We start from the raw sequence: 26,250 nt of genomic DNA, 5'->3' as shown, positions 1-26,250 counted from the left end.
TTCCCATTTACTCAGCCTGTCTGATGTTTTATTAGGATAGGACTCTGAATGTTTAGTTTCTGTTAGTTAAATGTTCTGTGAGTGACTCTTTATGTAACACAGTTTGCACTAAGTGTTCATTCTGTCAGAAATCAGATATCACTGAAACAGGCATCCTGAGAAATAGCTTTTATAGCTAATCGGAAATTATTCTTGTCAGTCATTTTGTATGTTCAGGCTGGCTGAGAAATAAACTCGTTATGAACTGAAATTCACATTGACTTTCAAAGATTTGTTCACTCTAGCGTTAAAATCTCCTGGATCCAAGATGTTCATGTCTTTCTTTCTTCAGTCTTCTTGAGGAAAACATTCCAGGATTTTCTCCATATAGTGGACTTCAATGGGGATCAACGTCTTGAAGGTCCAAATTGCAGTTTAAATGCAGCTTCAAAGCACTCGACACGATCCCAAACAAGGAATAACGGTCTTATTCTAGCAAAGCGATCGCTCATTTTCTAAAAAGCTAAAATTTTATATGCTTTTTAACCACAAATGCTCATCTTGCACTAGCTCTGCAATGCGCATCCGCGACGTCGTACCTGTATTCACGCATAACGTTGTCACGTTGAAGTCCAAAATATAGAGAAAATCCTGGAATGTTAATAAAATAAAATCATATCAAGTATATCATTGTATTCATTTTTGTAAAAAAATTGTCTCTCAACAATACTAGGGCAAGGCCAGTGGTCACTGTGGATGCTCAGCTCATTTTGACACCCAGAATTCTCAATCCAGAGGACAAGTCCTGTCGCATGCCCAATTCTGATGATATGGTAACCTGGTAAGTGCTAACTACATTTATCCAGTACTGAGGTATAGCTACTGACTCAAAGAGTGACTCTTATGTACTACAAGCTCCAAAAAGTTCTTGTTTTGATTTATCTCTTCTAGATGAAGTTTTCAGCTGATAGGACAGAGATGTGTTGATCTTTAGTCCTGGTTAAGAGTAAACCAAAGCAGTCTGGGCCAAAGAGCTATGGCTGACTGGGAGGTTTTAAAGTCATGTGGTCTATAGTACCACATAACAGCAGTTTTTTCTTCTCTGTGGTAAACTAAGTGTTTCTGGAAGTCTCAATGCATTCTTCCAAACCACACAAACATACACACAACCCTGCATTCTTACCCCTTATGTGGACGGACATTGCGTCCCACAAGCAGTTTTTGGGCCCCGTGACTGTAAACATACCAGATTTGTTTGGCTGCTTGGGGTGCATGTGCCTGTGTGTTAGGCTTGGCGTGGGGAAGAAAGAACTGGAGGTTTTGGAGAGACAAACGAAAGAACTAAAGTGTGGAATTCTGCAATAACAAAAGAGTAGCTTAGTAAAATAAATGTACAAACTGTGGTTGGAAATAGAGAGAAACTTTGAATCACATAGATGAACACAGAGAAACAGAACAAGACAGAGAAGAGAGCGTAAAGAGATCCAGAGCATAGAAAAACCACCACTATGGTTAGGATTGTAAACCGTATCTGTCTAGAGTTAAATTTCTTTCTTTTTTAAATATTCTTCCATATTCTTTCAACATTATAACAATAGCAAAAATAAAAATCGACCAAGCCTCTTCTCGTCGACTATTAGGGGCAGCCCTAAAAATAATAATAATTGTTATTTTGTCAAATTTAATACAGTTTTTTCAATTATATTTTATACAATTATATTTTAAAGCGGATAAAACACACACAGTTTCATCTGATGTTAATAAAGTATAGATTAGTATTGCATCCTTTATATCTCTGAAAAGACTTATATATAGTCTAATATCCAAGATTTTTCACATTTCTAGTAATTGTGCAGGTAATTCTCATATTGTATTTTCAGAATGTTTTGGAATATTTGTCCTCTCCCCAAATTTTTCACTCACTACCGAAACACAGTAATGTATAGTTTAATAACGAGGGCTATATTGGCCTATTAAGATTTAACTTACATCTACCTTGTAAATATATTTTTATTAAAAGTTTACAGAGGTAAATCAATAACAATTATAATTTTAGCAATATTTGAAGTGTGATTTATGAGACTTGTTGTATTTTAATTCCATTTTTTCTTTTTAAAAGGCAAAAAGTTGATCTTACTGATTTCAAACTGAAGGATTCATTCAAATAAACACTTAACCAAACACTATCATAACATCTTAGTTAATAATTCAGAATACTTTGTTTTTGACAAAACATCCCATGTTTTGGTTGTGACTGCACATTTTCAGTAGTAATGTTTTTAGTAATGTTTTAGTGACCACATCACATACTAAAACACTACTACAACATATTAAAATACAAAAAATTTGCATAACTGTTCTAAGAATGTGTTTATTTCCCCCAAATAAAGCATTGTGTGTTCCCTTTTGTCACTACCGAAACAATGATGGCATGTTTTGGTCATGATTGTTTACGGTAGTTACAATTTTATGGGATAACATTCAAAAAAAAGATGTCACTACCGAAACTTCACCAAATGTTTCGGTAGTGACAATTTTGGATACTTTTGAGCTTAGCTCAAAGATGCTAATCAGCACATGGTTAGCTAGCACAGTTCTGAACAGTTGTACACATATAAAAACTAAATGTTATGGAATAACTTACAAAAAAAAATACTTAATTATAGAAAAATGGTGTTCGGTAGTGACAATTTTTAAAGCTGCTTAATTCTTTTGAACACATTTACCTCAAAATGATGGGGCCTGTCTACTCATCATGTAGCTATGAGAGAGGGTGCCACAAATATTTCCTGATAAATATAGGGGTGTAGTTAAAATCACTCTCAGCCAATGGACTAAAACTTACAATGTTTCGGTAGTGACATGAAAATGCAAAAAATGACACTTTTTTTTTTTTTTTTACGTAAATTTACTTTAATTTAAGTTTCATAATTTACAAAGAAAATATAAAAGGAATATTTGTGAACTTCACTTTTTAACTATGGAATAAAATGTACAAATTATTTATTATTATTATTTTCATAAGTTGACATTTAGGGGTTAGGGTTCAGTACAGCCACCTCCCAATTCAGTAGAATGACCTATATATTTGATGCAAAATCAGATCCTGACGACTTCCTTAACCCGAATGAAGCATGTTGCTGGGCGTGCTTTTGCTCTTGCTATCGCTCGGGAGTGCTTTGCCCAAATCCATCGTTATCCAACTGTGGTCGCAAGTTCCGTCGTTACCAACATAGTTCAACGATTCGGTGTTTCCCGAAACCTTAGTTCAAACGAACATTCACAAACAGCGTCACAAACTCACGTGGTTGGAACTACAGCTCTCGACCTGTGGTAAGAAGAATAGTTCCTTGTTAGTAAGACATATGAGCTCAATAAATTATGCTCTTGGGCACAATAAGCAAGCTAACATGCAGTACAATATATATCTTTAACTCAATCTAAATATAAATGCATTTTAATCTATGTATTTTTAAGCTTCATCAAATAAAGCGAAATGACGGGGAACAAAAAATAGTAAATTAGTCATCAGGTACCATGTTCAGTATAGCTGCATTTTCGAGATCTCTAATCAGTTAAATAACATAAGTTATTACTCGGTGACGTCGTTAACAACAGCCCTACATTGTTGAACTAATGTGGTTCAAACGACGCAGATGCGACCATGTTCAGGAAACAGTCATGACTAGCTAGTTCGTTTCCACAACAATACATCGTACTATGGAGGTTAATGAGCGAGTTACGTCGTTGTACAGGAAACGTACCCCAGGTTGATGTGTGCGTTTGCATTTCCAGGAGAAGTGCCCATATAAGGAATTCCACCTGTTATGACATCATACATGGCCATACTTGGGAAAAAAAACTTTCAGAAACTTATACAAACCCTAAAGAAGTGTATTTGGCACTGAAATATTCCGTTATACATCCAACTCATTTTTTTGAGACTTTGGTCATGTTTAGCATGAGCATCCTCATGCTCTTTAACAGTGTAAATAAGTCAGAATGCATGAAATAGCATTAGACCTCCCCTTTAAACAACCTATGCATGTGCAGAGTGTAAAACTGTGTTAAATGACTCATGTCAAACCACACACACACGAGGGTGCAATTAAAACTCTTGAGGAGTGGGCAGTAATTACAAATGGCAGATGGGCGGCAGAGTCAGAAATGTTGCAGTGGGGTCAGAACAGGGGTCAGGGGGGTCAACCTCCGGGCACTGGAGTGTTTGTATGTGCACAGGCGTTGTGCATGATTATGTCGTCACGGGGGAGGAGAACTAACAGGTCATCATTAAATTATGTATAGCGGGGCCACTTCTTCCCTTAAATATGCATACTCTCTCTCCTTTCTCTCTCTCGCTGTACAGCGTACACATGACTTCTGCTGTGTGTTTTAAAATGCATCACTACCTGGAGGGGTCATGGCAGGGTTTGCGTGGTTAGAGCACAATGTACAATGCTGGATTCCATCAGGAATGGCCTCATGGGTATTTCGTGTTGTTCATGAGGCACAGCATCCAGCTGTTTATCGCTAATTTAAACTCAGACACGCTCATTGCTGTGTAAGTGTGTGTAGGGGGGCTAATGGGGTGTTTCTGATTAGACATATTTGGGTTGTATGGAATGCTATGCGTCGGATTGGCCCTTTGGGCCATTAAGACTGCAGTTGCGAGTCCCTGAGCACAGATATCATTACACGTTCAACATAACGGAAATACAGTTGTTGAGCACCAGATGGAAAGGTGTAAGCATGTTTTTATGCGCGCTCACCTTACAGCATGTGTCAGTGAGTTGTTTGTGATGAATTAGCGTATTTTAAGTCCTCCGTACAGGCTTCATTTGTGTTTCTTTGCAAATGACAGACTGGTTTTAAACAAGAGCCCTGCGGCAACTAAACTACCATCTTAAGATTCCAGTAAATTAATTGTGCGGCCCATAGCCGTGACATCCTGTGCTGGATAAAAGTGTGTTTGTGTGGGTGTTTGCGTATTATACTTCATATAAAAGGGCTTTTAAAATGTTATTAGAATATTTAATGACAAAGTATTTGTACGAGATCTTTGAGAACGTGACAGAGGTTTTGTGCCTTTTTTTCTGACAGGAACAGGAAATCACTTTTGGGCTGATCTAATTGCCAGCCTCTATTACCAGACTATTAAAGAGAGAGAGGTATAGAGAGATAAAGCGAGGAAAGGGCAGATGGAAGAGAAAAAAGAGGCAAATTCAATTAAGTAATTAAATATTGAGGAGCACAGAGTCCCTCAGCATCCCTCGTCTCCATTCAGCTCCGTGTATAAACACTCCACCCCTATTAGCAATCCTCTTCCTTGTGTTTTTTTAACATCACTTAAATGTCAGTATTGCTTTTTGGCTAAGTTATGCTGTACTAAATGTCTCTTTCTCTCTTTATTTCTTTCTCTTAGTCTGTCAGTAAATGTCTGTGCAAAGATCTCTGGGATTGGTATTCCTGATTATGTAGGTAAGTGCAATACTTTTCTATTGATTTCTATTAATTGTAGTCTTATCAGCAAATGTCTTGAACAAATGTACTTGGCCAGTGTATGTAAGCCTGTTTCCGCCACTAAATAAAAAATAAAAAAACACTAATTGTGAGTTTTTATTTCAGTTTACATCTCGCTCTTCAGACTTTTTTTCTCAGAACTGTGAGATACCCGTATAAACTCACAATTGCAAGTTATAAAGTCAGAATTGCAAGAAATAAACTCAGAATTGTGAGTCTTTATCATGCAGTTCTGACTTTTTCTCACAACAAAAAAGGCTTTTCTCACAAGTGCAATTTTTGTGTTTTTTTTAGAATTGCATGATTTAGACTCAATTGTGAGGGGAAATAAGTCTGAATTACGAGATATAAACTCACAATTGCGAGAAAAAACAGAATTGCGAGATACAAACTCCCATTTTGCAATTCTGACTATTTCTTGCAATTGTGAGTTTATATCGGGCAATTCTGAGAAAAAAGTTAGAATTGTGATTTTATATCTCACAACATTGACTTTCTAACTCATATTTGCAAGTTATATCTTGCAATTCTGACTTCAACAACTCAATTGCGAGTTTATATCTCAGAATTCCTAGAAAAAAGTCTTAATTGTGAGTTTTTTTTCTCGCAATTCTGACTTTATTTTTGGCAAGAAAGTTTTAATCATGCAATTCTGAGAAAAAAGTCAGAGTTGCGAGAAAGAAAACAATTCTGACTTTTGCAAGTGCAAGTTTTTATCTCGCAATTCTGACTTTTTTTCTCAGAATTGCATGATTTAAACTCAGTCGTGAGGAAAAAAGTCAGAATTGCAAGATACGAACTCACAATTGGGAGAAAAAGACAGAATTGCGAGATACAAAGTCCAATTTGTGAGAAAAAACTTTGCAACTTTATTTCTCGCAATTGTGAGTTTATATTGAGAAATTCTGAGAAAAAGTCAGAATTATGACTTTATATCTCAGAATTTTGACTTTCTAACTCCCAACTGCAAGTTTATATCTAGCAATTCTGACTTCAATAATTCAATCAATAACTTAATCAAAAGTTTATGTGTCAGAATTGCAAGAAAAAGACAAAATTGTGAGATACAAACATAAAGTCAGAATTGCAAGTTTTGCAGTTTATATCAGGCAATTCTGAGAAAAAAAGTCAGAATTGTGACTTCATATCTCGCAAACTGTTTAACTCGCAACTGCAAGTTTACATCTTGCAGTTCTGACTTGAATAACTTAATTGCGAGTTTAAATCTCAGACTTCTTAGAAAAAAGAACTGCGAAATAAAAAGTCAATCAAAATAAAATAAAATAAAGTCACAAATAAAGTCGCAATAACGTTTTTTATTTTTTTATTCAGTGGCGGAAACTGGCTTCTTCTTTCTCTCTGATCTGGTTCAAAGCAAGAAAGTATTTTAAAATAACTGTTAGAAGGTACTTCTTCCTAAATGAACTACACATCCCATAAAGCTTTGCAAACAACATATCACAAATCACAATGTTACATAAGTTGTTTCGGAGTGTACAGAAACTGACACCATTACGTCTTTCTTAGACGGTGAATGTTTCTTCATAATTGTACTTGTCCAAAAAACATGTTTTTTTCTGTGGCTTCTACATTTCAGGGGATTTTTCAAAAAAAATTGTTTAGTCAATTTCTCTATGGAAAAAAGAATGAGACTTCTAGAACTCTAATACTTCACAGGCTAAAAATAAAAACAAGTGATTTCACCATCCAATACACATTGTCTCACAATGCTTATCATTTTCACTTATATGTATTGTGCTCAGTGTGAGTTTGTGTGTCTGAGCACTTGTTGAACATCTGTATGTAAGTGGCTTCAGTAATGGCCAAAATGGAGAAGGTGCCAAACTCAGTTAAACCAACAGGCAATAAAAGCCTCTTTTCCCAGCACTTCTGAATGCAGGCCTGTTAAAAATCAGTGCATATGGTTTTGGATATGACAAAGAACAGGTGTGGCTGTGTGTGAGGTGCACGTTTGTTGGAAGCCCTATTTGAGTGTTGTTCAGAAGCCCTGGTCATTAACCTTAGGAACGTGCAATTTTTATGGTCCAAACCCTGTTTGGTTCAAGCAGAAATTGCAGGAATTAGAGTCCGTAAAGGTGGAGCTAACAATAGCCTGCCTGGATTTCTCTCTCTCTCTCTTCCAGCTCTGAGAATGGACCTGCAGCTGGATTGGCTGAAGCAGCGTGGAGCAGTTAAGAGGATCTTGTTCATGGACTCTCACCAGCACCAGAGAACCCAACAGTTGGTTCTGGGTCAAGGGGACCGCCAGCATTGCCACAACTACTCTGTTTACCTGCGGGTGAGCCATATAGTCCACACACAGCACAGAACGTTGCTGAACTGGCCTCATTCCTTGTGATAAATTCTTGTTTTATCTTCACTACAACTGAACCCATGGGAAAGTTAATTGTGAGCCAAACCAAGCTTGTAGTACAACACGGCTCATCTGGACGGAATAAGCAATGTGAGAACCCCTCCGTGAGAGTGCGTCTCGAAAATTAGACCAAAAATTCTGCCGGGCCGAGGTGACACAGGAATTGAACGCAGTCTTAAGTGTTTTTGGGTGTTTATATGATAACACAGGCCATGGGAAATACTTTTATTTGCCAACTCAGTTTGACAGATAAAGTCTCAGGAGCAACATGAGCTATCACTATTATATATAACAAACATCCATCAACAAAACAGAACAGAAATTAGAAAAAGGAAATGATTAAACAAGAATTATAATAAAATGATTATTATTTTATTATTATTATAAAAGTAATTTTATATATATGCACTGATATAATCATTAATAGAACAGAAATTAGAAACAGAAAATTATTAAATAAGAATAACAAATTAGTTATAATTGAGTATATACTGATATCTAATTAATAATTTTAAATAAATAAGTTATGTTTTTTATTATATATTATATTATATTACAAATATACAACAAAATAAATGTTTATATTATTATTATTATTGTTATGATTTATTATTATAAAAGTAATTAAATTAGTAAATATATATACTGTATATATAATCCTTAACAGAACAGAAATTAGAAACAGGAAATTATTAAATAAGAATAATAAATTGGTTATTATTGTAAATATACTGATATATAATTCATAATATTAAACAAAGAAGTTATGCTTTTTATATTATATTATATTACGAATATCCAACTAAAAGGTTTATATTATTTTATATTATAGTACATTACAAATATCCAACAAAAGAATTATTATTATTTTTACAATTATCATTATTATTATAAAATTAATTAAATTAGTAAACATATACAGAACAGAAATTAGAAACAGGAAATGATTTAATAACAATAATAAATAGGTTAAATTAAGATTAGATTAGATTAGATTATGTCAGATTAGATTAGGTTATAAATATCCAACAGCAAAATTGTTTATATTGTTATAATTATTATTGTTTAATTTTTCTTTTTCTTCTTCTTCTTCTTATTATTACTATAAAAGTAATTAAATTAGTAAATATATATATATACTGATATAATTATTAAATAAAAATAGTTGAATACTTTACATATTATATTATTATTACTATATTACAGATGTGAAACACCCTAAAACATAAGAACAGAGATGAAATAAGTGTGAATATGTAAAATGTTCATATTATTTATTTATTATTAATATATAATATATCTGAAATAAATTATTATTATTAATATGTTAATAATATATATTATATATATATATATAATATATCATATATATATATATATATAAATTATAATATATATATATATATATATATATATATATATCAGTCATGATTAAAAAAATATATACATATATTTAATATGTATATATGTATAATATGTATATGTATAATATATACATATATTTTAATCAGTCATGATTAAAAAAATTTGTAGGTATGAATTCACCCAGAATTTGAGGAAATATTTGTGTTTGTAACAATTTGGATTTGTGGAAATATGTGTGTTTTTATGCAGCAGCCTTACACCATAACAGCCTGGCAGCTTTTGTGTTCATAAGCTTTTCCTTCACAAATCCTTGTGCATTTCTGTTCAGAAACATAAACATACTTTCTCCTTTTCTCAAATCCTCCTAACTTATGAAATAATTGTATTTATTGCCCTTGGCTCTGCTCACACAGCAGCTGTGATTTTTCTCTGTCATTTATAGGAAACAGACTGATGTCAAAGCACAAAGACAATTAAATAAGTAGTAGAATAAGTAAAGTAAAACTAGGATGAGAGAAAGAGTTCTGTTTCTGTCAGTTCTGTTTGCAATCCACCTCTCTTTCTTTTTTTTTTTTCCTTGGTCTGTGTGTAGGATGAGGGAGAATTCAGAGATAAACTGAGTCCTATCAGTGTGACACTAAACTACAGTCTGGACCAGAACTCCCCTCCACCTGGCCTCCAGCTGCGGCCCATTTTGGACCACTACAGCAAGACCTTTCACCATGAGCAGGTTTGCATGCAACATGAAAGTTTAGCAGTGTTTGTGAGAAGCTGCATGTATGCATTCATCTGCACGTTAAATAATTCAATTGTGACATGCAATTCAAGCAATGTAATTCAAGCGTGACATGCAGGGTTTCGAAGAAGTTTTTTTTTTTTTTTTTTTTTATGAAAACAAGACAACAACTTGTTGTCCGATCTAAACAGAGTTAAGTAGAGAAAAAGTAAAACGCCAGTTCAATTCGATTAACAAACAAACAAAAACAGAAAAAGAAGGGTTTTTTTCCCTCTCCCTTAGGCAAACATCCTGTTGGACTGTGGAGAAGACAACATGTGCATCCCAGATCTCAAACTTTCTGCTAAAATGTGAGTCAGTGGGTCTGATGCAGTATGGCAGTACAGTACATGTGTGTGCCATTGACCAATTGTTTGTGTATTTGTTTTATATGCAGTGCTCTATTATGTATCAGTTGTTTATGTTTTATATGAGGTCATTCTTTGATATTGGCCTCATATAAGAAGTGATTTTAAATTCTGGTTTCATTGTTGTTTTATAGGGACCAGACTGAACTTATAATTGGGGATGACAACTTGCTTATGTTGATCATTAATGCAGCCAATGAGGGCGAGGGGGCGTATGAGGCAGAGCTTCATGTGACTCTCCCACCAGAGGCAGACTATATTGGTGTGGAGCGCAGACGTGAGGTAAACAACATTACCCATTATCCTTTTTGACTGTACATATACTGCATGTAAAACTGGTAAAACTGTGGTGTTGTGTGACGTTTGATCCAGGGAGGCATGTTAAAGGAGAAGTCCACTTCCAGAACAAAAATTGACAGATAATGTACTCACCCTTTGTCATCCAAGATGTTCATGTCTTTCTTTTTTCAGCCTTAAAGAAATTACATTTTTTGAGGGAAACATCAGAATTTTTCTCCATATAATGGACTGATATGGTGCCCCAACTTCCAAAATGTAGTTTAAATGCAGCTTTAAACAATCCCAGGTCTTATCTAGCGAAACGCTCGGTTATTTCCATAAAAATAATACAATTTCTATACTTTTTAATGTCAAGTGCTCGTCTTGTCTTGCTCTGCCTAAACTGTTTTTCTCCGGTTCATGACAGTTAGGGTATGTCGAAAAATTCCCATCTCATGTTCTCCCTCAACTTCAACATCATCTTATATTGCTGTTTTACCAGTTTTGTTGAGGGTGTTTGTTCTTCTCTGCATGTTCACTTTGCAAAGACTGGGTCGGTGCTTCTGCAATGATGTAGGCTAATTTTGAAATGATTTTTGAAGTTGAGGGAGAAAATACTAATTTTTTTGATGTACCCTAACTGTCTTGAGTCAGAATACACAGAGTTCAAGGAGAACAAGACAAGACGAGCTTTTGAGATTAAAAAGTATTTCAGTTGCATTTTTTAAAATGAAAATAGATAGATAAGACCCTTCTTTCTCGGCTGGGTCACTTACAACCGCATTTGGGATTGTTTGAAACCGCATTTAAACTGCATTTTGGAAGTTCAAAATTGGGGCACTATATCAGTCCATTATATGGAGAAAAATCCTAAAATGTTTCCCACAAAAAACATAATTTCTTTACGGCTGAAGAAAGAAAGACATGAACATCTTGGATGACAAAGGGGTGAGTACATTATCTGTAATTTTTTGTTCTGGATGTCTTCTCCTTTAAGCTCAGCCAAAATGGAAAATTCTGTCATTAATTACTCATATCATACCAAATCCGTAAGACCTTCAGTCATCTTCAGAACACAAATTAAGATGTTTTTGATCAAATCTGAGAGCTTTCTGACAAGAGGATGTGAGCGAAGCGCAGAGTGTAAGGAGGAACGGATTTTTTAAAAGTCAGACTGTCGTGGTTTTCACTCTTTCCAAAAGCGCTCCACCACCACTCCATCACGAGTACAATTCATGCCAATGGCATATAATATAACTGCATAGTTAGCAAGAATTCACTTGTTAAACATATTAGGTAGACTGATAGAGATGGATCACTCAAATCATTTAAATCTGGTAAAACACTTATTCCTACACAATCACTCTCTCAATAATGCATTAAAACAAACGTAATCTTACAGTGCTTCATCTGTATCCGATTTCGAATGAGCAGAAATCTGTAAGAAAGCAAAAACGTAGGCTACTGTTATTTTCATCACAGACTAAATTTGCACCGCAAAAAGCAGCAATTATACCTTTTAATGCTGACAACCATGTTATAAGCTTGGCATAACCATGTTATAGCTGGAGCGGAGTGATTATTAAACGCCCGGAGCGCGGAGAGGAAATTGTTGCCGCTCCACTCCGCTCACATACTCTGTTTCTGACCCTGCATAGACAGCATCGCAGCTACCATGTTCAAGGCCCAGAAAGGTAGTAAGGACATTGTTAAAATAGTCCATGTGACATCAGTGGTAAAACTGTAATGTTATTAAGCTATGAGAATACTTTTTGTGGGAAAAGAAAACAAACTTTATTCAACAATTTCTTCTCTTCTGTGTCTTCGATGCACGTTCGTAAAAGTACCACGACGTAGAACCCAGTTGCACTGCACCTTGTTTACAAGCAGAGTAAGATGCATGCTGTACAGTCTTTGTAAACATGTCTGAAGATTTCAACAGAGAGGATGACTCTCTGTTGTCCAGTCTTATTTGAACCAGAATATACAGACAATGAACTAACAGAGGCTACGATGGCTCCTGCGTCGAAGACTGACAGGAAAGAAAAGAAATTGTTGAATAAAGTCGTTATTTTTCTTTTCTTTGTGCACAAGAAGTATCCTCTTAGCTTCATAACATTACGGTTGAATCACTGATGTCACATGGACTATTTAACGATGCCTTTACTACCTTCCTGGGCCTTGAACGTGTCAGTTGCGTTGCTGTCTACGCAGGGTCAGAAGCTCCCGGATTTCATCAAAAATATCTTAATTTGTGTTCTGAAGATGAACGAAGCTCTTACGGGTTTGTAACGACATGAGGGTGAAAAATTAATGACAGAATTTTCATTTTTGGCTGAACTATCTCTTTAAGAGTGAATGTTAGAGTAGCACTACGGGGCTACTGGCTTGAGAGTGGAAGCACAGCTTGATTTTGGCCTTGCAGCTCAAGGTTCAAGGCTATTGGCTCTGTCTAGCCTGTTGTTAGCCCTGGCTTGCACTGGCCCAACAGTGGAAAAGAGGTTAATGTGTGTTTATGAGGGTCTGGGTGGGCGATTACATGTAGAAGTTTATAAATACTGCATGTAGTATAAGTCTTTTGTATGATGTCTTTCATTTATAGTTGCTCTGATTATAAAAGGTTTATTTTAGTCTCAGACTTTCATTGCTGTTTAGTTTATGACTCACTCTATTTTCTTCTTCCAGAAAACAGCTCATGCCTGAGTTTATTTCGCTTATTACAGTGTATAAATATTTTACATGTGTTTAATATCTGTCTATTCTTTAATATCGTTCTGTCGTTCTATCTATCATTCTGCATCGTTCAAGACAAAGATGACGTTTTATCGCATTGCAGCTGGTCATGACAAAGTGTAACGTGAGCTCAGGTCTTGTGAAATATCAGATTTACTTAATAGGTTTAAATCCATCATGGTGAAATACTAAATCTGTAATCCATTCTGACTCCGAGTTAAAAACACAAACATGAGCATTGCAGTGTCTTTGATGTTGTAATGAGGCAGGAATGCAGTGAATGTTGATCTAATTATGGGTATGGTTTCTTATTAAACAGTCTAAAACATGCCTCATGTCTAGGTGTGCTCTGTAATGCATTTCTGAGATCTAACAGACTTTTTATTTCATTTCATACAGTCCTGCATTCTCTTATCTTCATTCATATCTGCTGCTGTCATTCAGTCATTCTATCATCTCATTCATGCATCGCTGCCTCTTCCCGCTTGAGACACTGGCGCTCTGTGGCACTGACCGCAAAAGATCTGACTGCTCTCTGTCTGTCAGTTATGAGTTTAACAGACACAGTGTATAGCTGGTAATTGCAGCACGTGTTTAAGAGTGCCTCTTAATGCAATTTGCACAACTACATTAGCTGCTCTTCTGGGAGCAGACTGGTTACGGTTTGACTCTGTTTTGGGGAGAGGAAGTGATTGCCAGAGGAGGGAGATGGTGGAAAAGAGAGACTGATGTAGGGGGTTGAGGAGATGACAGGGGGAGGGCCTCAGTGATGTATGATGTGATTACTATCAGAAAATTCATCATGCACTTTCTCTCTCTTGTTTCCTTTCCTCCGTCCCTCCCTTGACCCTCTAGAGACTTGTTTTCACTGGCTTATGGTAGTTAATGACTGGTTTTGTTTTCAGTGATGTCATGCACCTATTATTTATTTTATTTTATTTTATTTAAAAAATGTAAAGATTAATTTATTTACTATTTTAATATTTAACATTTATTTAATATTTAAAATATTTTTTTAGGGGCCATTATGCTTCTATTTGTGTTCCTTTACACATTAAGCATGTATTTAACACAGCAGCTATTATAAATCAAATAATGAAGGCTAAAATATTTTTTCTCTCGGTCTCAGGATCTCCAGCGGCTGAACTGTGAGCACAGGACGGAGAATGATACCAGAGTTGTGGTTTGTGACCTGGGAAACCCAATGGTGGCTGACACAAATGTAAGAGCCATGTCTGTCTACAAACTCTATTTATATGATGTAATGTCTACAGTTTGATCTGAAAATGAATGAAGGAAAGTAGTATAGAATGCTTGGCCAATGCTTTGCAAGTGTGTGCTACATATTTACGTTACAGACAAATGGTGTGTAATGTGCTTTCTTGCATTACAGTGAGGGTAACAAAACCTCAGTACTCGAGAGGGCAATATAGTTTCCTTCAAATGTCTGTGCTATTAAACCAGATGTGTTATCATTTAGATAGCAAACTATAAACCTGTCATCAGTCTAACTATCAGTCTAAACTTAAGTAACTTGCTCAGCAATCTTCATTTCAAACAATTACCCTTATACAGCCACCATGACAGAAATTGACTTAAAATGTACAGTGTTTTGCGGCAGTGCATGGTTGAGTTGCATTATGAATTGGATTTTGGTGCATTTGTCATCACATAAAATTGGGCTGGGGTTTATATGCTTGTAGAGTTTGTACCCTTGCGTACTTGCATATGTTTTGGGCCTTTGCTTTCAGTATGAGCTTGAATCCTTCAGTGCATTAACATAAATGAGAAGGACAGAGGAAGGAGGATTGTACAGAGGTGAGAAAAGGGTAAGACAGCGTATTAGTTTGCCCTTTAATAGCCAGATATTTAGCAGTGCTGTCAGTTTGCTGAGACTTCAGGTCCTGTATGAGACACCTGCAGATGCATCACACACATACACACATTTACTTGGCTATCTAAATGGGGACAAATTATCTATTGTTTTTATATACAGATAGTTATACATTTTCTAACCTAAACCCACCCCTACCCCAACCCTACACCTCACAATTTCAAAAAAACATTTCTTACTTTATTTTTACACCAGTTTTACAAATGAGGATGTCCCCAAAGTCTCTTGATCCTGTTCAACCAAAACAGGATGCTGAAACTTTGAAGGAGAGAGGTTCTTTCAGTAAGTGCAAGTGAGATGAGTCAAGTTCATTTTATTTTATTTAAAAATTTATGAAATAAGCAGCAAAGAAATTGATCAGAAGTGACTGTAAAGACATATATAATGTTACAAAAGATCCTATTCAACGGAGAATCTTGATAGAAGTATCACTGTATCAACAAAAATATTAATATTAATAACTGTTTATTGAGCACCAGCTCAGCATATTAAAGTTTATATTTCCGAAAGGTGATGTGACACTGACTGGATAAATTATAAAATTTAGCTTTGCCATCAAAAGAAATAAGATTTTAATATTATATTATATTATATTAATATTTAACAATATTGCTGTGTAACTGTATTTTTAATCATATAAATAAGGCTGAGATACAGTATATTTTTATTTACGATATGAAGTGTTGTTTTCAGAATATATCTTTTAACTAACTTTATTTTCTTAATCTAAACAAAATACATTTTTATGCATTATTTTACTATTTTGTTAGATTTGTGTATTATTGTTGGGCTAGTTACTCAAAAAATTTAATATATTACTAATTACTAGTTACTCCTTGCTGGTGCTGTTCAAATGACTAATCGCATCCAAAATACTTTTTTGATTATATAATATATGTGTGTGTGGTGTGTATATTTATTCTGTATATATAAAGACACACACATACAGTTTATATTTTGAAAATGTTTACATGTATTTACATGTGTATATTTATATTCATATAATTTATATTATATATAAATATATTTAATATATAAACATAAGATATTTTTACTAATATATGTACATGCATGTGTGTGTATTTATATATACATAATAAATATACACAGTATATATTATGTACACAAAAACTTTTTATTTTGGATGCGATTAATCATTGCCCAGCACTAAAAGTAATACTGTTACATTACTTACTCCCAGTCAATAGTAATTAGTTACACTACTAGTTACATTAGTTTTCCAGTACTTATACTACTAGTTACATTACTTTTTCATTACACCCCAAAAACTTGGCTGCAGAAAAACCCCAAAAACTGCAGAATTTTTGCAGCCTGTGAATCCATAAAAGTTACAGATGAATGAAGACTACAACTGGCTCACATTGATGACAAGCCACAATATTTTAAATAATTTTATTTTTTTAATAAAGCAGCAACATAGTAATCTCCAACATGGCTCAAGCAGGTAGAACCAACCTAACATTGATAAGATTTGATAAGACAAAGTCTTAGCATCACTACACAATTTTACAAAATTAAAATAATGGCTCTATTTCCAGCCACTATATGATGTGGGCTTCTCCATCTTCCAACGAAACTAGCTTGCTGCGTTGGTGACATAACATGTGTACATGCAAGACAGTTACTAATAGGGATGATTGGATTTTTAAATTTAAAATTAGCGATTGTGACAAAAAAGTAACTATAGTAGTCAACATTTGAAGTGCACCAAAAAGTTCATCAAAGTTCTTTAAGACAAGAATGGGTATTGTTTTGGTTTTAGGACAACTTTGATTAAAAGGTTTTGATCCACTTCAAATGTTGACTACTGTAGTAACTAGCCATTTTTTTGGATGGTATCGTAATATTATTACTTCAATTTTAGTAGGAATTAGTTACACTACCTGAGAAAGTAATATTAGTACTGCAATGCATTACTAGTAACTAGCTACTGTCCAACACTGATTATTTGCATACTGTATACTGCTAGTGAAAAATTACAAAAATATTGATTAAGAAAAGTCTGTGTATGCGTCCTCACTAACTCATCTGTTTTTTAAGACTGCTTGCTTACTGGCCCTGTGGACCCTCGGGAATGTGGCTGTTATACAGATGTGTTCATTCACATGCCATTAAGGACAAATATACATCTCTCTAATGATATGAGCATGTGTGTTGACTAAAGAGAAAACTTAGCTTGACACTATTTGTGCATTGTGTGATTTTCATTGTGCAGTCTCTCTTCCCCGTTTGTCAGGTTGATGTTGAACATTGTTAATGAGAGTCTGGAAAACAAAACAGCGGGTGGAGAGAAAAAGTGGGATGATGAAGTGAGTGTGTGAAGGGAGGGTGTAAACACATTGGGACAAAGTTTAAGGTTCAGTCTAAACACACTCTCCATCTATTTACTAGTCACCATGACAACCCGTCTCTAGCCATCCCAAATATCTCAGCCTGGGGTGCAGTTATAACAGTTACAAAACACACTCTTGACCTGTCACACATACTCAACACACACTCAACACAACATCCTGCCCTGCATCTCATACACACACACACACACACACACACACACATACATAAAGCCGTATTCCTGAGTCCAGATTATTCATTATTTTGAATTGCATATTCATGTACAGTATTATGTTTTTGATTGATATTTCTACTAGTAGTCATTTGTAAACTCAAGGGTGACATCCATTTATAAAAAGCTCTCTCTGTCTGTCTCTCCCTCTCTCTTTCTCTCTCCATCGGTTTCCCATTTCCTCAAAGCCCTCGGGGTGATCTGCTCATTAGGCTCCAGTCTGCTTCATTCCTGCTTCATCCATATTGAGCATTTCTCTTTCATTAAAAGCAGGGAAGATTATGTTGTATCATTATCCTAAATCGACGTACGCAGCTGTAAGGATTTTTTGGTTATAGGAGAAATTTTGTGACTTGGACACATTTCAAGACATAATATATTTTGGAACATGTTATGAAGAAAACCAAGGTCTCTCCAACTAAAAAAATGGCTAGTTGCATCTAAAGTACTTTAGTTGGCTGGATATAAGTTCTGTAAGATAATAAATCTGAATTACAGTAACAATGGTCAGCTTTGTGAAAAGGTTTTTAATCGACTTACTGTTTTTGTGAATTAATATGTAGCGTTTATTCATCTTGCACATAGAAATTGGCTTCAATATGTCCACTGTTGAGCAGAAAATATTGTTTTTTTTTTTGTGTTTTTAACTATAATGAACTGAATATAATATGCCAAAATTACATTTAAACCAACCCTCAATGCACACCTTGGCAATAGAATCGCCATTGGCTAATACATTTTTAGTTTACATATCAGACTGATATACTGTTTTATATATATATATACAATATTACAAAAGATTCTATTCAACAAAGAATCTTGATAGAAGTATCACTGTATCCACAAAAATATTAATATTAATAACTGTTTATTGAGCACCAGTTCAGCATATTAAAGTTTATATTTCCAAAAGGTCATGCGACATTGACTGGATAAATTATAAAATTTAGCTTTGCCATCACAAGAAATAACATTTTAATATTATATTATTTTAATATTTATATTATATTATATTATATTATATTATATTATATTATATTATATTATATTATATTATATTACATTATATTATATTATATTATATTATATTATATTATATTAATATTTTACAATATTGCTGTTTAACTGTATTTTTAATCATATAAATAAGGCTGAGGTACAGTGTATTTTTATTTACGATATTAAGAGTTGTTTTCAGAATATATCTTTTAACTAACTTTATTTTCTTAATCTAAACAAAATACATTTTTATGCATTGTTTTACTATTTTGTGCTTAAAACAAGAAATTATCGTTTTTATATATATATATACAAATATTGTGAACAATATTTGGCAAAATAGGCCTTTTGTGTACGTAGAAAAAGTCTTAGATCTTTGAGTTCAGCTCATGAAAAATGGGGGCAAAAACAAAAGTGTTGCGTTTATAATTTTGGTCAGTGTATATGTATATGTGTATCCAGACTAAATCCAGAAGAACTGTGGCAACATCTCCAAGATGCTTTAAGAGACCTATACCTACAAAGCTACAGTACTGTTAACATTTTTAGGCAGTTAGGCACATAAAATGAGGATGCTGTCAAAAACAATGTCATAAATAGATTTTCTTTATCAATGAACTTATATTAAGTAAAATAAATCAGCATTTGATGTGACCATCCTTTGCATTTAAAGCAGCTTTTGCCCTATGTGCACTTGTGCAGAGTTTTTCAGGTCGCTTTGCAGGTAGGTTACTTGAAACATCTTGGAGATGTTGCCACAGTTCTTCTGGATTTAGTCTGTCTCAGTTTTTCTGTTTCTTCATCTCATTCCAAGAGACAGACTGGATGATGATGAGATTAGATCAGTGTGGAGCACTGGCTGTTGTCAGACTCCTTGTGCAAACAAAAATCTCACTAGATTATTACAGTTAATGGCAAACAGAATGTTTGGAAATGTAAACCGATATTTTTTACTGACACACTACAGCAAAAGATAGAAATAACTTTAAACCATTTTTTAGCTGGTGAATATACTAGTGGCCTAAAACTTTTGCACAGTACTGTATATATATAAAAAGCTTTTTAAATATCTGAAAGTTCACTCCTAACATCAGTCAGTCAGGCATTATGATATTATATTATGATAATCAAGCATTATTTAATGACAGAACCTTGTTAATAAGAATTAAAACTTGATAATTGTGTATGAATGCATATTTGTCATTTTAACTGAACTAGGACCGGTGGTGGTGCTTAAGATATTGTTGGTCACTGAGTGAAAAAAAAACTAACAATAATACTGATAAGATAATAATAATACTATGAATTCTACTACTAATAACAATATAAAACACAATAAGGATTAATGAGCTGCTGGGTTCATGAATATTAATCATGTTGTGTTTGTTCGCTGGAACTGATTTGCCGAAAACAATACAGGGACAATAATAGGTGAGCGTTAGCCAATGAGATCGTCATTTGCACATTTGCTCCACCCACTACAGGAAAACCGGCTGCATCTTATGGTTGTTCCTAATAGCTGAGGAATTCCAAATGAACTCCATTATTCTGACAGGAAAATACAACAAAGAATATTGTTTACATGTAACACTTGCGAGTAAAATCTAAGCCAATGGCTGATGTTAAACATCATTTAGTCACCCGGAGTGAAGACGGACTTGCATATGCAAGTGATTTCCTAGAATATAGGATTGTAACAGCCTATTTTCATAAACACACAGATTCCAAAAGAGGGTTTTCGCAGTGAATATGCAAGACTTTCGGTTCATTAGCTGCTGTAGGAAAATAGTGATTAGAATAACAAAGTGCAGTAATTGTTAAAACAATTTGCACTACAAACCACTGTGTTCATAATCAAGATAATACATGAAATAATATGCTCAGACACACTAGTTTGCAATATCAAGCAGTAAAATGGGCTGTTTTATACAGCTAAAAATAGCTGGAAGCGGGAGAGACCGAAAGCCTCGCGCATAAAATTTACAATTGCTCTTATGGGAAAAATAAGGTGGATAGAAGAACCATTTTGGTACCCCTAAGAACATTTCAGTGAACAGTTCTTAAAATAACTATTTTGTTTCTTAGTGTGAATAACATTTTAATAATCTAAAGAACCTTTGGTGCAATTAATAGTTTCCATGGATTTTAAAGTTTCTTAATGGAACCACAGATGGCAGTAAAAACTTTTTAAGAGTGTATATAAAAAAGTATTATTTACTATATTATTTGTTTCTGAGCATTCGTTTTACAGTGTATCTGACACACATACCTCCATCTTTATTAGCCAGTTTACTCCTCTCCTCCTCTGTTTGTTTGGATTGCAGTGCTTGTTAAAGCAATTGATACGTAATTCGTCTGTAATTTGATGCATAGCTGGTAAATGCTTTGGCTCGAGCAGTGCCAGCTCGCTGAGAGCGGAGGTAGGGCAGAGATGTTTATGGCTGCTTTTACTACAGCAGCTCAAAAGATTATGTTGCTCATAAAATATAAATCAGAGCATCACAACTGAATAGGCAAAATATTACCTGCTGATGGGTGTGCAATATGAACCTGTGGTTTTAAAATGGTATTAGTCAGTGTGTGTACAGACAGTTGGCTCAGAGGTCTATGTTTTTATGTCCAGTTGGCCTGTCGTAGTGGTGGATTGTGGGTTTTGGAATAGAGTTTGTAGATTCATTCAGCATATAAAAGAGAGTGTCAGCAAATGTGTCATTTTTGAGCACATACTGTACCATGTATTTTACAGAGTACTATAATTTATTTTATTAAATAATTTTTGCTAGCATGCTATTATGATATTTATTACATTTTTAATTTTTGACCTAATTTTTTTGTTTTTGTGATTTTGTGATGTGTTTTTGACATGTTCATTAGCTATTGTATTTTATATAGCTGTCATTTATTTTATTTCTGTTTTAGTTTTAGTAGTTTTAGTACTTCAACTGAAATATTTCAGTTTTTTCATTTAATTTTGTAAAGATTTTCATCACGTTTATATTTTATTTCAACTTTAAATGACAGAAAACAGTTTTCTAGTTTATTTTAATTTATCATATACTATTGGTTATTTAATAAACACAAGGAGCATGATTTTGGACCAATGAGCTTTCGGTGTGGGTGTGGCTATGGCTGTGCAGCACAGTGGCATTTAGTTGAAACAAAGTGACCTATATACCCATTCTCATGTGTTGCTGTTGAGGATGCTTGGCATTTTAGCATGGTTAGCATTAGCACTGACTAGTTTTTCTGAAAAATGGCAGAGGGGGGTAGAAAGGGTTTGCATGGAATCATTAAAGCCCAAAAATGCAAGTTCTGTCATCATTTACTACCCTTATGTCGTTCCAAACCTGTGCGACTTACTTTCTTCTGTGGAACACAAAGGAATAGAAAGCGAGTTGTTTGGCTCTGTGACCTGTTAACATATTCCAGATTTAGAAAGAGGGGGCGTTGTCATGGTGACAGGCTTCGTCATGGAGCCTCCGGGGTTAAACCCACATGGGCCAAATTATCATGGCACCAGCAGAGGAGGGTGACAAGGCCGCAGATCCCCCACCTCACATGCAACAATCAAAATGAGAAACACGTCATGAGCTCACACTCGCAAAACACTCGCACACCGTCGTCATTGGCGTCTCCACACATGGAATCAGCATGTAGCCTGTGATCAAATTCTTTCTTATTTTCTGTTTTCTTTTACAAAACTTTCCAAACTATCCGCTCATACCCCATAAAAGGAAGTCATAAGCATGTGGTGCAGCTCATTCATCACAAATAGGGCATCACAAGACCAATGTGCACAAAACATGTTAGTCACACCACCTCAAACAACACGAGCGCCACAGACTGTTCCTGTATGAGGAACGGCAAAGGTTTTTTTTACTGATCCGGTTCTCTGAAGTAGAAGCAACCATTTGTTATATTTATATTTATTGCTAATTTAAATATTTACTATTAAGTTATATTTCTTTTCATTTTCTGCCTTTGAATAGGACAGTTACAGTTGAGGTCAAAAGTGTACATACACCTTGCAGAATCTGCAAATTGCTAATTATTTTACCAAAACAAAAAGGGATCATACAATATGCATGTTATTTTTTTAGTACTGACCTGAATAAGATATTTCACATAAAAGATGTTTACATATAGCCCACATGAGAAAATAATAGTTGAATTTATAAAAATGATCCTGTTCAAAAGTTTACATACATTTGATTTTTAAAACTGTGTTGTTACTTAAATGATCCACAGCTGTGTTTTTTTGTTTAGTGATAGTTGCTCATGAGTCCCTTGTTTGTCCTGAACAATTAAACTGCCCGCTGTTCTTCAGAAAAATCCTTCAGGTCCTACAAATTCTTCGGTTTTTCAGCATTTTTGTGTATTTGCATCCTTTCCAACAATGACTGTATGATTTTGAGATTCACACTGAGGACAGCTGAGGGACTATTACAGAAGGTTCAAATGCTCACTGATGCTCCAGAAAGAAAAACAATGCATTAAGCCGGGGGTGAAAACTTTTTGAATTTGAATTTGAGAGGGTAAATGTAACTTATTTTAATTTCTAAGAAGCATGTAAGTCTTCTGTAGCTTCTGAGGGGCAGTACTAAATGAAAAAAAATATTATATTTAGGCAAAATAAGAAAAATGTACACATCTTCATTCTGTTCAAAAGTTTTCACCCCCGGCTCTTAATGCGTGGTTTTTCCTTCTGAAGCATCAGTGAGCATTTGAACCTTATGTAATAGTTGCATATGAGTCCCTCAGTTGTCCTCAGTGTAAAAATATGGATCTCAAATTCATACAGTCATTCTTGGAAAGGGTTCAAATACACAAAAATGATGAAAAACCAAACAATTTGTGGGACTTGAAGTATTATCACTAAACGAAAAAACAGATGTGGATAATTCAGGTAACAACACCGTATATGTAAAGTTTTGAACAGGGTCGTTTTAATAAATTCATCTATTATGTTCTTTTGTGGACTGTATGTAAATGTCTTTTATGTGAAATATCTTATTCAGGCCAGTACAAAATAAAAAATAACATGCATTTTGTACAATCCCTTTTATTTTGGTACAATAACTACCATTCTGCAAGGTGTATGTAACTTTTGACCTCAGCTGTAAGTTAATACAGGAAACCATCAGAAAACCACTGCCAATAAAGCTTTGTCTCTTTTGGCTCTTAATTTTAATGATCCCAATAAACCATCAGTCTCACTAATGTGAATCATCTTTTCTAATTGAAAATGCATTAAATTCAGCTGTATTTTTGAAATAACAGTGTAGATGTCTTTTGTGAGCCATAATTCATACAAATGCGACAGGATTCGCCCCATCTATTGCTCTCACTGTGGTACTCAATGAAGAAAGGCGTTTCATGGACTGTAAAATGAAACGCACTGAATGAGTTTATTGTTTCACTGACTCCTACCCATTTAAGCTAATGTCACATTTGGGTGATGCAGAATCACAAAACTTGGCAACAGTTAATGGCTTTGGTCTCTATCCACGACACCTTGAAGAGAAGGATTTCCCGGCATTGTTGAAGCAATATATTATCTCTTAAAAGAGTGGGCTGATATTTTAGGGGTGATACACTTCTGACAACACTGTAAATAATAGACTGACAGGCTCATTTTTTGGCATACGTTGTTCTTTGTTTTTAATAACAATCCAGCCATTTTCAAGCTTTCTGGATGCACTCTGTCCGGCTTTGCTTTTTCAATCTGTAATCCATCTGAAAAAATACCATTGCACATATGTATTCCAACACAGTGCTTTTGATGTGTGTGTTTGTGGAAACTACATCCTATGTTTCATTCCTACGTTGTGAAATGCATCTAATCAAACGCACTTGAGGAACTCAAGGACATTTTTCCCATGTTGTACGCTAGGATCTGTTCTGAGTTTCATTAAAACTTTCGATTAAGAGTTATTGTCTCATTAGTGTAATTAGATGATTACTGTTGCCACAGAAACATATGAACCAGCCCTTGTAAACTTAAAGTTGAAGTCTTATTTTTCAACACATGCATGAAGTTGCAAAGACGTGATCTTCATTTGATTTACCAACTTTCTGAGTTTTAAAAAACGACGCGAGGCCACAAAAAGAGGCTCCGTGGCCAGTTCCCTCTTTAAAGTTTAACAGCACTTGTTACTCTCACCCGTTATGAAGGGGCTTTGTAGTAAGGAAGCTTTCCGCCTGGGGAAGCTCATTTATGGGGCTCCAGAGTTAGCACATAGCCTTTAGCTAAAGGACTGGCCTTCATTATCCATCCCAGCAGCCATTATCAGAGTTCTTCTAATGAACTACACCATATGGACACAGTTACAGCCAACGAGAAAGAGATGATTAGTGAAATTTTACTATTTGTTTGCGAATGAAGATGCCAGTGTTTAGTCTTCGTTCAGCAGAGCAGAAAAACAACAAAAGATATAAATCAGAGAAAATGACTTTATAAAGACTTTTTAAGAGCTGGCAGACTTTTTGACTGTATGTAAGGCAAACTGGAATTATATGAATAACTGGTAACACTTTACATTAAAGGGTTAGTTCACCCAAAAATGAAAATTCTGTCATTAATTACTCACCCTCATGTCGTTCCAAACCCATGAGGCCTTCGTTCATCTTTAGAACGCAAGTTGAGATATTTTGAAATCCGAGAACTCTCCTACTATCACGTTTAAGGCCCAGAAAGGTAGTAAGGACATTGTTAAAATAGCCCATGTGACATCAGTAGTTCAACCCTACGAGAATAATTTTTGTGCGCAAAGAAAACAAAAATAACGACTTTATTTGATAAACTCTTTATTTAACAAGAGTACCAAGGTACATGTGTTTTCTTTGTGCACAAAAAGTATTTTCGTAGTTTCATAAAAAGGTTGAACCACTGATGTCACATGGGCTATTTTAACAATGTCCTTACTACCTTTCTGGGCCTTGAATGTTTTAGTTGTGTTCCTGTCTATGCAGGGTCAGAAATCTCTCAGATTTCATCAAAAATATCTTAATTTATATTTCAAAGATGAATGAAGGTCTCACGGATTTGGAACAACATGAAGCATCTCATCTAATTTACTGTAGTGAAAATGAGCTTTAAGAAAATATGCAAACTTCAGATTCAGGTTAATATTTCAATATTGATTTAATGAGTAGACATGTAATACTTCTAGTTCAATCATTTTCATGTTACGTGTTGGGGGTGTAACAGCAGTGAGACTGTCCAGACAGAGCCCACACTCCTCCCCCCAGCATGTAAGACGGCACAGTGTTAATTGTGGTGGGTTTTTCCTGTATGAGACACTGGGGGTAGAGCTCTATTCTGTTTTACTGAGCACTTACAGATGTCCCTTAAGCTTTTGATGTCTTCATGTTTTTCCC

General features: G+C 34.8%; 1 protein-coding gene across 1 annotated transcript in view; it reads left to right on the top strand.

Moving 5' to 3' along the window:
• itga8 (integrin, alpha 8) overlaps positions 1 to 26,250 on the top strand; it is an 82,490-nt gene that overhangs the window by 35,500 nt on the left and 20,740 nt on the right. The window contains exons 15-21 of the mRNA XM_051130944.1: positions 713 to 820; positions 5,402 to 5,457; positions 7,644 to 7,798; positions 9,831 to 9,968; positions 10,257 to 10,324; positions 10,516 to 10,663; positions 14,523 to 14,615. Coding sequence (XP_050986901.1) covers positions 713 to 820; positions 5,402 to 5,457; positions 7,644 to 7,798; positions 9,831 to 9,968; positions 10,257 to 10,324; positions 10,516 to 10,663; positions 14,523 to 14,615 — 766 coding nt within the window. The remainder of the gene's footprint in view (positions 1 to 712; positions 821 to 5,401; positions 5,458 to 7,643; positions 7,799 to 9,830; positions 9,969 to 10,256; positions 10,325 to 10,515; positions 10,664 to 14,522; positions 14,616 to 26,250) is intronic.

The sequence above is a fragment of the Labeo rohita genome, chromosome 16 (genome assembly GCF_022985175.1).
Source record: "Labeo rohita strain BAU-BD-2019 chromosome 16, IGBB_LRoh.1.0, whole genome shotgun sequence".
NCBI classification, from domain to species: domain Eukaryota; kingdom Metazoa; phylum Chordata; class Actinopteri; order Cypriniformes; family Cyprinidae; genus Labeo; species Labeo rohita.
The sequence above is the reverse complement of the archived record's forward strand: the minus strand, read 5'-3'. Positions and strand labels throughout refer to the sequence as shown.